The 12388-nt window shown below is 40.8% G+C and overlaps 1 protein-coding gene across 3 annotated transcripts in view; it reads right to left on the reverse strand.

Moving 5' to 3' along the window:
* Window positions 1-5705: 5705 nt before the first annotated feature.
* The window catches only part of RLF (RLF zinc finger), a 52151-nt gene continuing 45468 nt past the window's right edge, over window positions 5706-12388 (reverse strand). For all 3 annotated transcript variants that reach the window (XM_074850662.1, XM_074850663.1, XM_074850664.1), the window contains one exon: window positions 5706-11028. In XM_074850662.1, the coding sequence (XP_074706763.1) occupies window positions 6289-11028 (4740 nt within the window). In that variant the 3' untranslated portion in view covers window positions 5706-6288. The remainder of the gene's footprint in view (window positions 11029-12388) is intronic.

The raw sequence follows: 12388 nt of genomic DNA on the forward strand, positions 1-12388 counted from the left end.
ATGAGGGAGCCAAATTCTTCTCAGCAGTGCCCACTGGCAGGACAAGAGTAAACTCCATCTGAACACAAGAAAACACTTTTTTACTGTGAGAGTGGTCAAATACTGGGACAGGTTGTCCAGAGAGGTTGCAGAGATATTCCATCTCTGGAGATAGTCAGGAGCTGTCTGGACGTGGTCCTGGGCAACCTGCTTTGGCTGACCCTGCTTGAGCAGCAGGTAGGGGCGAGGGAGATGATCTCAACAGGCCTCTTCCAACCTAAATGATTCCGTGACCACGGGGAGCCCATTCTCAGAGATCTGGCAAGTGAACTCCAGAGAGAAAGGGTGCCTTACTCCCTTTGCATCAGCTTGAAATCCATCAACATAATGTTAACCAGACCATGAAGGAAAGCATAGTTGGAAGGGCACTTCTGGGCCTGGCATCAGGGCACAGGCGTTAATCAGGTTTATTAATCAAGTTTTCTCACAGTCCCAAAGATCCAGCAGGTGACCTGGTATAACCTTGGCAGCCCAGAAGAAATAAATAGGCTGGGGAAAAGCAGGATCATTATACTCTTGGAGAGAGCCGAGCTCAGTGACTGGAGCACAGTGTATGTGCTGCAGGGACACGACACAACACCCTCCCTTTTGAAGGAGGAGGCGCACAGGGCCCCAGAGAAAACCCACCCTGTCTGCACTGTTGGGCACCACTTGGTTGCTCAGGTGCTCCCGGGACTCCCGGGCAGTGCTGACACTTGTGCAGCAGCTTGTGCTCATCACAGATAGGTGTATAGTAGCTGCACAGTTTCATCTTTGCCTAGTTTTGTTCCTCCTAGAACTATAAATCTGTGGGTTCTTTTTAAAAAAAGGAAGAATTCAAGGTAATTTGCCCCTTCTGGCCAAGCCACCAAGATCTGCCACTGAGATAAGCAGCCGCTACAGACCATCCCGGAGACAGCAATAACTTGGCACACAACAGTAATTTACTCCTGTGAAAGACCGTGACAGCTTATAGTGGAAGAAACTGGGGGTAGAGGGGACCACTGCAGAGCACAGCCAGGCGTGTTCACATCGGGAAGGCTCTGACTGCAGAGTCTGAGCTGCTATTTTTTGGCAATTCCATTCTCACTGAGTAAGCAAAGGGCAGGACCTGCACTTCTGCGTAAGGAGATGAAGCCTGAGTTTTCTAGTGAAGGAAGACGAGGTGAATTACAGCACAGGAAGAAAACAGGAGTACAGAGACCAGAGTATAGAAGAGGGGAAGCCTGCTTAGAGGACTGGGATATGGAGTTTGGGAAATCGAGGTGCGAGATGCCATGATACTTCAAGTGAAGAGCAGGCCTGAGCAAGGAAGCAAGGGCGTCAGTGGGCTGGGTACAAATCACATTAACTCACACTAACTGTAGCCCCAACAGCATTGGTAACTTCTATCTTCGAGTTGCAGCCCTATTTCCTTGCGCTGTTATGGTAGGAAGGTTCTTAACTGTATGCTGGTTTTGCTTGGTTTGTTTTCTAACATTTCAAAGAGTTAAAGAAATTCACAGAAGCCCCAGAGCTGGCACAAAGGAAGCAGCAGGGGATCACAGCTGGGAACAGAGCAGCAGAGACTCCTTTAGGTACCCATGAGACATTTACTGCCTCACTCACCTCTGTGAGCATTTGAAGCTGCCTTGTATCAGCACTGCCATCAAAAGCAGAGCACCAATCCCCTGCTCTCCCCCTCTCCCTTCCTGTGCCCACACATTTACGTGGTTTTGTAGTAAGGACTGAAGAACTCAGTGTTAAAATACTTTAAGCCTTTCTTATGCCTAACCCAGTTCATGCTGAAGGTAAGCTGGTCGCCTTTCTGAACCAGAATAAACCAAAAATGTTTTGGGAAGTATAAAGTTACAGAGCCCTACAAGGAAACAGATATTTATATAGAGCCAAAACACTCTCTTCAAATTGATACCTGTAACGTTAAGTGAAGACACCCCAGGTGCTGCTGAGATGTGCAGAGCTTGCCACAGCGGTACTGGGGACACACACACCCCGCCGAGCACAGCTCTGTTAACGTGACAGAGACACAGTAAGGGTGTTCAGGAATGCTCTTTTTAGCTAATTCTTAAAATAACAGTATCAGTCATTCATCTTGTTTCTACCAGTCTAAAGTATAACAGAACTTGTCTGTGGATTTTTAATCATTGACTTTTAATAAAATAACACCAACTTAATCTTCTCATTTTCTATCAGTGACCATTTGTGACTATTGAGCAGAATGACCTGTCAAATAAAAGAAAAACCAGCCTTATCTCTTCTGTAAGCTGCTATGTCCTCCCATAAGAAATACTCCACCTGCCACAGACGACAAGGCAGTCAGTGCTCCTCTCGGGGAGCTGTCACTGTTCTCCTTTCCTAGAGGAAGCTCCAGTGATTCACTGAAGCTGGACAAGCCAGATCCCCCCCCGGCACTGCACTGCAGCCCGACTAATCCCTTACCTACTTCCTGCCCTATAATCATAAATCTTAAGACATTTTCAAGGAAGAGCAACAGCTCTCCTATCCCACCCTCACCCCCTCCAAATGCATGTGGGCATAGGGAAAAAAAATTGGGGGAATACTGCTGTGGGGAGTCAGGAGAGCAGAAGGGCTCAAAGGCACCAGCTGTAAACTTGAGGGGAGAACAGGTTTAACATGTGACAGGGCCAGACAAAGGCAAGGTGGTTTCATTTGTCTCCCCTCTTCTCTGAACACTGAAGAACTTTAATACACAGCTTAAACACAGCAGGATTGCATAAAGGTAATTTTGTATTTTGTAGAGTTCTTTGGTGGCAAGTTTGCAGCAGAGCTTATATGAGCAGTACACAAGAAACGCAAACGAAGTCATGGTTTTAAAATGACCCAGAATTTGGGAGCTTGACAGAAGGAAGGTGGAAGCTGCGCTCCAAAGGGAGAGCTCTGCACAGCTGCACCACTCTGTATTTTGTTTGTTGGTCACACAGTACCTCCAAGCAACCTGCATTTTGAATTGCTGCTTTTGGCAGTCAATGGTAAGTGAACCCAGTCCTGTGTTTGTGTCAGAACAGGCAGATGCACTGGGAGTGACACTGGAGAAGATGGACATTGGCAATAAACCTTCATTCATGGGGCAATTTATCCATCAGGCCTAGGCAAAATCCTGTGAAGTTTTTATCTTTTACACAGAAAAGCTTCACCCATGCCAGGCGGAAACTCCTTTGTTCCTTATTTCTGGACAACTTCTGTGGTCCCAAAACATTTTTAATTATAAAAATAATTAACTCACAAACTCCATGAGGTGTGAATCTGTGATCATAGCTTCCTATTGAGCAACAACAGAAAAGAAAGAAAACAACTTAAACTTTCTTAAAGTACAATCAAACTTGAGTATCAGTCAAGTGTAAAGAGAAGGAAACTGGTCTGGGAGTCAAAGGGAAATGTCAGCCAGCTTCAGGTTACCGCATGTGCAAAATAGAGCATGGGCAATGGGGGGAGCAGCTCAGAGCTGCAGGTGGAGCTGTGCCGTTTGTAGCATTTCTAAAACCAGCAACGTCTCTATTCTCCAAGAGCCTCAAGTATTTGTTAGAGGAACATCTAGTGAATGATGTATGAATGAAGTCTAAAAGAATAAATGCAATCTTCTCTGAAAAGTTTTCTTGTATATGTAGGCAGAAAGATCACACTCAACAGTTAGCCCAGTTAATAAATTTCCACCTGTCAGCTAAGCAACTGTCAACTACCCCAATGAAAATGCCTTCAGGTTTGCAAAGACATTGTAACTACTCCAAAACTACTGTAAAAAACCCCTAAGATTACGTTACTTGCAACATACCACCTTAAATACCCCATCTACCAAAAGCTGCATCTACATCATAAAGCAGCACCTTGGAAATAAATCCCATTTTTAAGTTTTCTTCTGGTTTCTGGCTGGTATAAACATGTAGAAGTACTACCTGGCAAATTTCTTATGAAAACAGAGTTGCCCCCGGGCCCCTCGAGAACTTCAGGTCCTTGCACAGAGTAATGTCCATCAGCGTGTGCTCACGGATGGGAGCGGCAGCATCAGATCCGATGCGATTCTCTCAGGAACGCAGCCTTCCGTTCCCTTCAAAGAGGGCACAGCTAGCCTCAGGAGTCATCACAAAACTGCCTCCTACCTTTTAAGTCTGTAGACACTTGCTTTGGTGGAATCCATTTCTCTGCTATTCCCCATGCAGAAAGTCCTTTACTGGTCTCTTATGACTCAGCTAATTTAGCACCACCTGAAGCATCAGTTGTGCATTTAATCATTTCCATTTTCCTGACTCTACTCACAGCATTTTAAGTTGTAGGAAGCCATCAGTGACATCAAAACTCCTTTTTAAAAGATTAGGACCAGACAAAGCAAAAGCTTGCACGCTGCCTTTGTCTCACCCCGTCTGGTCTGTGGCATACATACATATTTTCTGTCTCATTTCATTCCTGAATTCTCATCTAAGTTCTCTCATTCAAAATAAGTATTTTAAATGCTTGAATTGTTTAATACTGTCATATTTGAAGCTCTGGTTATTTAGTGGAAATACAGCTGCTTGACCCAAAACTGAAGGCTCAAAACCTCAATGAATTTAATATTCCTGCTGACCAGTTTTCTTTCTCTAGGCACGGGAGGGGACAGATTGCTTTGTGGGATACTCAAAAAACCCAGTAGTGTGCCAGTATCTCTCTAGGCACCTTACCTGAAGCAGTCGTCATGTTTATTAAATTAACAAGTTAATCTCATTTTGTTTTGAGATCCTGAAGATGCAAGTATGTTTGAACCTGAAACCTGACATTAAAGGAAGACACTTTTTTTTTTTTTTTAAAGAGACAAAAATCAGTTTGGATAACTCTTTGGCTACTTCAGGTGTCTGACCCTGTTGCAGTATTTAACCTCTTGACCCGAGCTTCCATTTTTAAAAGCTAGTGAGAATATTCATGCACCATATTCTTTTCATCAAAAGAAGCTTAACAGTTTAGAGAAAGGAAGTGACAGGGAAGGATATGCAACTTCTGCTTGGTGTACAACTTTTAATTTAACTTTTATTTTAAGGATGCCCAAATAATGTTTGTAAGTGTAGTATGAAGATGCCATTTCTGCCTAGTTTTAGTCATAACACAGTTCTCCAGACAGATTTTTAGACAGCCTTCTTCAATCCTGCACCCAGCCAATATTCATGGTCTGTTTTAAACAACATTTCCCCAACTTTTCTACATTTCAACTGCTACTTTTCAGATCACAGTATAAAACCCAAAACACCCCAACAAAACTCAAGTCCTCAATCAATAAGCAGCTGTGACTGCTCCTTGCTCATTAACATCCTCATGGAGACTGGGAAATGCCACTCACAGGGGAAACAGATTCTGGGCCTCGTGATGTATCCAGAAGTATGGCAAGAAATGAGACACAGAAGAACAAGAAACAGATATTAAAATATTGGATTACTCCTCTGGTGAATCTTCCAGCTAGGTTTTATTCATTCTCAAAAGAGCTAAGCATGGAACCCAAAATGTGCACTGACACTTTCATGTGACACAACTCTCTCAGAAGTCTGGCAATGCTCTTCCAACACTTATGCTGTACCACACACTCTCAGAAGCACCTTCTTCCTTTAAAGGGAAAGGTAACTAGGACATTTTCATCTCTAACTGGCAAGTGTTTTCTGCCTGTACTAATTATAATCCTTTCAAGTCTGAAAAAAGCACAGAGAATATTATAAAATAAAATGTAATACTTTACTTTTCTGTATCTATACTGTTTCATCAGTCTGATAAATTATCTACAAATGCATAAAACTTAAGCAACATTGTCCAACACACTCAGAATGGTCCCAAACTCAATTACAAGTAAACCACATTAAAGATTTACTGTACAGTAAACAAATGGGTGAAAAACTGTAATTTATTGAAACTCATAACTCAAAAAATATAAGATGCTGTAGTGTACAATATGTTACACAAAGCACCCTAGGGTGCACATTCAAGTCAAGTAATAACTCCATCGCCCCCCAAACCCTGGTACCCTAGTACTTGTTCCATATACAATCATGCACATTTACCCTTCAAGAGGAAGCCCCCAGAATTCTGATGTGTTAAATAGCACCAAAATCAGCATAGTCCATTGAAAAAAGTGGGGAGCTAAATTAACTTGGCCAATACTTTTGACAGATATTATACATTCATGGAATTAAACAGTCTAAACTAACCTAAACAGTGTGTACTGTAACAATTACTGTTCTAATTTGAAGTTCTCCCCATATAGCAGTAGTGGAGGCAATCTGCTCTAAGCAAAACTACTTACGTACTTCCTACACAAAGCTCATCTGCCTTTTTTGTCGGAAATAAGTCTATGAGGGGTGTGGAAAACTTGGATCTTTCAAGAACAACTACTGGTCTTAAGTAATGAAGCTGTTTTAAGGCAAGGTCTCCACAGTCCGTTAGCGCCTTGTCCAAGATTGCCCTCAAATTTTCTAAAGAAGGGGCAGATGACGATTCTGACAACAAGGGCTGGATTTCTGTTAGCTGCCCGTGATTATTTTGGGTTATGATTACATTTTTGTCATTTACAAAGTTGTTTACTGGTGCATCCCCTTGACTGTCTCCCTCTTTTTGCAAGGTTTTATCTACCGGCAACTGCTCAGGAGACTCCCATTCTACTACTTCATCAAAATCATCATCGTCATCATCATCCTTCCCCTCACTTTCCTGAATAAATTTTAAAAATGAAGACTCAAATCCCATTGGTTTATATGTCTTTAAATCAAATGGTTTTGACACTGGAGGCTTCTGAAATTTGTCTTTCGTAGCACAAAGTACGTTTCTTTTTGCATTTTGACTAACTGCGCTATGTTGACATCCTTCTGGGTCTTTCTCTCTTGGCAACTCTAATTGTAAACTAGGGAAATAAGAGCTATTCTCTTTTTCACTATTTTCAGAAAAATCTTCAGTTTTACACGTATCTGTCTCCCTGATGCTATGCTCTTCAAAACAGGTGTTCTTTGAACTGTGGTTATATTTTAAAGTGCCTGAATACATAAAGGCACTGCCATCAAAACTCCCACTACTCGATGGACATCTTTTTTGGTCTTCATTGCTTACATCTTGAGGATCACAGTCAGTATTTGGAACAAGAGGTTTTTCACTTTCCTGCACAGACTCAGGATTAGCCGATTTATCCTCTTTAACTTTTACACCTTTTTTATTCAAGTCTGTAGCTGATTCGGAGCAGGACTGTTTTTCAATCATGATGCCACATTTAACACAAACCACGAGTTTCTGAAGCCGCTGCTCTATGTACATACTGGTCATCTGATGGGTGCGCTTGTAGTGCCTCACTATGCTGCTTTCCAGTTTGACAACAGACAGACATCCCTGAACCATGCAAGGGTACTGGGTCTGGTTAGACTTCTCTTTGCACATTTGTAGGGCCTCCTCTTTTGTTTTGAAATTCATCAAATGTTTTTCTCTACTCCTGCTAATTCTTTTAGGTTTTTCTTTTGACTGCTTCCCATTCTGCTTGCTTATGTCAATACTGTCTTTCACATAACTTTGTTCATTTTTATCTTTATCTTGGTTATCTTCCTCCTCTTTCTGATTTCCAAAGAGACTATCATAATATTCACTATGTCGGAAATATACATGTTGAGAGTAGTGACTGTAATTTGTGAAAATTCGATCACAGCCATTAAGGTCACAATGGATTTCAAAATCTTTGTTTACTTTTTCTTCATTGGCATGTTCTTCTATTAGGTGCTGTTTAAGCTTATTAAAGGTATAAAATACAGCAGGGCAGTGGGCTTGGTTACAAGCAAATCTTGCAGATTCAGCTTCAGAAAGCAGTTTTTGATCATCTAAGTGTTCGTTGTGGAAGTCACTACAATGCTTAGCAAGAGCTTTAGAACATAGAAAACGCTTACCACACTCCTTGTATGTGCATGCAAATATTTTTTTACATTTGACAAGTTCCCTTTTTGTTCTTGCCTTGTCTTTTTCTAAGCAGAGCTGTTCTTTGTTATACTGGTGAACAGTCCTATAATGGCGAATCAAACCTTTCTGGTTGGTAAATGCTGAGTTGCAACTTTTATGTATACAATGAAATGGTTTGTGGTACTTATGCAATATATAACATAAGTTTCCTTTCGCAACTGTTCTTTTGCTTCCTCTTCCCTGTCTTGCTTCCAGTTCTTCCCTATGACTGTCCAGAGAAGCTATGTTAGATGTTTTTCCTGTTACATTATTGTCTGTCTCTTCACTGGACTCCAAATCTGTCTCGGAACTACAGTCTTCCTTTTTAGGATGACACAGCTGTTCAGAGTGGTCTGAATGTTCACTGAATTCAGCGTTGGTTGCACAGACAGGTGTTGGAACAGTGCTATTTTTATGCATGTCATCTGTACATAAACCTACATGATCAAATTTTTCATTAGAACATACCTTGTGAGCTGCCCTCTCACAGCCAATTTGATGTTTGTTTCTATAGTGAATTCTAAGGTGTGTTTTTCTTGTAAATGATCTTTGGCAAATATGACACTTAAATGGTGAGTACCGATGCTGGAACATATTTAACTGAAGAACCATTTCCTTTGAATAGTTATGCTTTTTCACATAATGCATTAAGAGAGCTTCTCTGGTCACAAACTCACACGTACATCCTTGACATTCACAGAAAAATGGTTTAGCTGCCAGCTGAGTAAGATACTGGCTGGGTAAATTATCTTGCTCTTGAAGCTGAAATTTTGAGGTAGTTTCATCTACTGACTCAGGGCACTTGGCATCCCTAGATGAATAGGACTGTAAAGAGCCCAAAAAAGGCTTGTGTCTTGAAGAATTCTGAATGTTAGAATTTTTTAAGCTTAGATGTTTCAAGCCTAACATTAGTTCCAACATGTTATCTTCAATATTTGAATCTTTAGAACTATCATGAAATGATGTTTCTGGGGAGGAAGGACAGGTTTCTTCCTTCAGGCCATTGCTGCCTTTAGCATCTATAGTACAATACAAGCTTTCTGGAGAGTCAACATTTGTATCTGAATTATGACCTAACTCTGTACTAATATCTGTAGGGGATTTACTGTCCTGAGCATCACTCAACAGATCGAGAAAGTCTTTAGTTTTCATTTCCATATTTTTTCTACCTTTAAAGCTATATGGATGGGCCCTGCGAAGGTGTTTTTGCATACTTCTGGAATTTTTGTGTGTGGAACAGCAGCCTTCAAAACCACAGGAAAGTTTTTTTTCATCGAAGCAAACTGCCACATTGGAACACTGTTGTTTCACATCTGCTGGATGGAAGACTCCTTCCTGGGACATGCGAAAGCCTGGAACAGACTGATTGTGAGCCATTGTTTCAATCAGTAGAGGAGACACCTGGCCTTGGTTTACTGCAGCATCTGCGCTGTGGTCCCCACCATGAAGACTGCAGTTACTTTCACTGTCTAGGTCTTCACTGTCAGAGAGAGCTTCTTCCTTAATCTGTGGAATTCCCTGAGAGCCTGAGGGATCCAAGTTATTCAGATTGGAATTTTCAGATTGTTCACGCAGTTGGGACTCTGGAAGATAACTGCGTTTGTCTTTTGAAACTGACTCTTCAAGTTTTAGCGTTTGCTTCACTTCCCCATTTGACACTTCAATATTATGCACTGCAAGGTGATTCTGAAATTCAGTTTTTGAATAATAAAACTTTTTGCAACCAAAGAAGTTGCAGGTGTATGACGCATCTCTGAAGTGCTGTGCCTCGTGATGGTAAAGTTGCCCTAAGTCACTGAAAACAATATTACAGCCATTTAACTCACACTTATAACGAAGATCATCGTGTGTTTGTTTGTGATTGAGAAGCTCATTAACTGACCCAAACCTGGCATAGCAATCCATCGACACACACATATACGGCTGAGGTCCACAGTGCACACGCTCGTGCTCCCGCAGGTGAAAGGATGTCATGAAGTGTCGGCGACAGAAAGCACACTTCTCTCTCCTGTTTTTCATATCCAAGTAGTGTTTCGCATTCTCATCGTTGTTTTGATGTTCAGCTTTCAGATGTACACTTAAGTATTTAAACTGTTTAAAGACTCTAGAACAATCTGTTCCAGGACATGGGTAGATGTCTCTGTCTTGCAGCTGGCAGTTTTCCAGTTGGCTGAATGTGACATATTCATGTGTGTCATTTTCAAAGCTTTCAGGCAGCTGCGGCTGATGTGACTTTTCCTGAAACACTGGGGGTGGGCTGCTGGAAGATGTTGTCTTTTGTGGTGATCTCTCTTTTTTCAGTATTATTTTCTTTTTAGGTCTGTGTGTTCTACTAGGTGGCATTTTAACATGCTCCATTACATGTGGTACAAAAATTTCCTTTCTCTTGAACTTTTTTGTACACACTGGACACGTATAAACACCATCTTCCATATGCATTTTAGAATGATGCAGTATTCTAGCCTCTATACACTCCCTTTTGCAGAGGACACAAAAAAATTTGTACTGAAGCCATCTCTGGTATCTTTCTGACGAACCAATTGGTTTTTTAACTCTTGCTTTTTCTTTAGGGTGGCTCACTGTGTCTTTTCCATCATAATATTTATGTTCTTTTGTCTCATCATAGTCACTAAAGAATGTTTCTAACATGTCGGTTTCATTGATTGACATATTACAACTTGCATCATCCTCAGAATCAGAAGCTACTTTCCCTAACAGTTTAAGGCAATGTCGCTTTAAAGTCTTCCAGTCCCAAAATTCAGGATCAAATGGCCAATATGCTTTTAAAGCTAACAGCAGCTCACAGCGGAGTGAATTTGGAACCAGTGCATTTTCTTCATCAAATTTTTGATCTGGTTGCATATAGAGCTCTTCCAACACATTAAATCCACTCAAAGTTGGCTCAAGTAAGAATTCTGTGAGCTGACAAGCTCTTCTAACTTCAAGGTCTTCTGGTAAAAGGCATGCAATTGTTTTACATACTGACGTCTTCATTTCATCACTTCCGTTTGATCTGATCTGAAGGGCTCTCACACATAACAAAACAGATACAGCAAGTCCTGCTTCTTCTGCCTGTTTAAAAAAAACCAAACATAAACAAACAGCTACAAAACAAATGTTACTTTTCTTTGATACATATATTCTCTCTAGAACTATTCTATGAAAAAAACATGCAATGAGAACACCCCATAGACGACAGCCCATTCAGAACATATTCAGGCTTCTGAGTGTTAAGTGCCTGAGTCACTGAGCGTATTCTAAGAAGCTGTAGCTTATTTTATGTGAGGAACCTCTTCTACTTCTCAAGTGAGGGGAGCCACTGCACATTTAGTGCACTCTGGGGAGGAGTCACACGAACTAGTTGAGGCACTAGATGGTAACTAAGCCAGATGTGTAAAAGAAAATGGTGTAAATCTTCCATATACATTTCTCCCACATCATCCACACAGGATATTAATTCAGAACATGCAGTACTCTGTAATAAGGAAATTAAATAACCTGAAACAAAATAACCTTCAGCAACATAAGCAGTACAGTAGCAGAAATTATTCCTGATGAAGATAACTGGCATTTTACTTCCAAACATTTTCTGAGGAATCTATGCAACTTTGAGGTGCTGCTCAATAGTATCAGGAAGATATCTACAAATATTATTTACATGCTGATTTAAAAAAAAATTATATATTCCAAATTCTACATGGACCAAATTGAAAGTTACCTTGTTCCAAAAGCATACTTTTCAGCATAAAGAATCTGAACGCATGAAGTAACTATTTAGTCATTATTAGTACAGAGAAGTAACAGTTGAGTAGCACAGAGAGGTGAAATGTGGCTAATACAACCCCATCCACACCACCTCAGATGGTAAAGATCCAAAAGAACTAAGAACAAGTTAAAAGAATTAGTAAGCTCTTATACTCACTGTGTACCACCTCTTGGAAGTCATGCAATACTACTTTAGTTCATAACAGTGTTAATTTGCTAGATTGCAATAAAAAAAGGCTATTTTCCCACAAGAAATTTTAATAGGGAAACACAGAAAGAACCGGTATATAATTAACAATGTACTATGCTTTTATATATAAAGCACACATTCACGCATGTTTTAAAAGTAGAAATAGGCTAACTTTAGAGAAACGAGGATCAAACATTTCTCTGTGCAATCACTACCAGAATTCACCTTTGCCAAACTAGAGTCCCAGACTCTCCTCTCTGATCTGTCAAAAAGGACAATCATGTAGCCTTTCTGATCTCTACTTTGACTCTAAAACAGGGCTGATATTTGCTCTTCTCTTTTTAAATCACACTTGATAACTCAAAGTGGTTCCCAGGATTAACTCCAGTCAGTGAAAGAGACTCCCAGGCAAACAAGTGTGAAGCTGGATAGAAATTTAATTAAGAAAAGGCCCCTCGACTGTTTTATCCTTAAGCC

This window comes from Strix aluco, chromosome 26 (assembly GCF_031877795.1).
Source record: "Strix aluco isolate bStrAlu1 chromosome 26, bStrAlu1.hap1, whole genome shotgun sequence".
NCBI classification, from domain to species: Eukaryota; Metazoa; Chordata; class Aves; order Strigiformes; family Strigidae; genus Strix; species Strix aluco.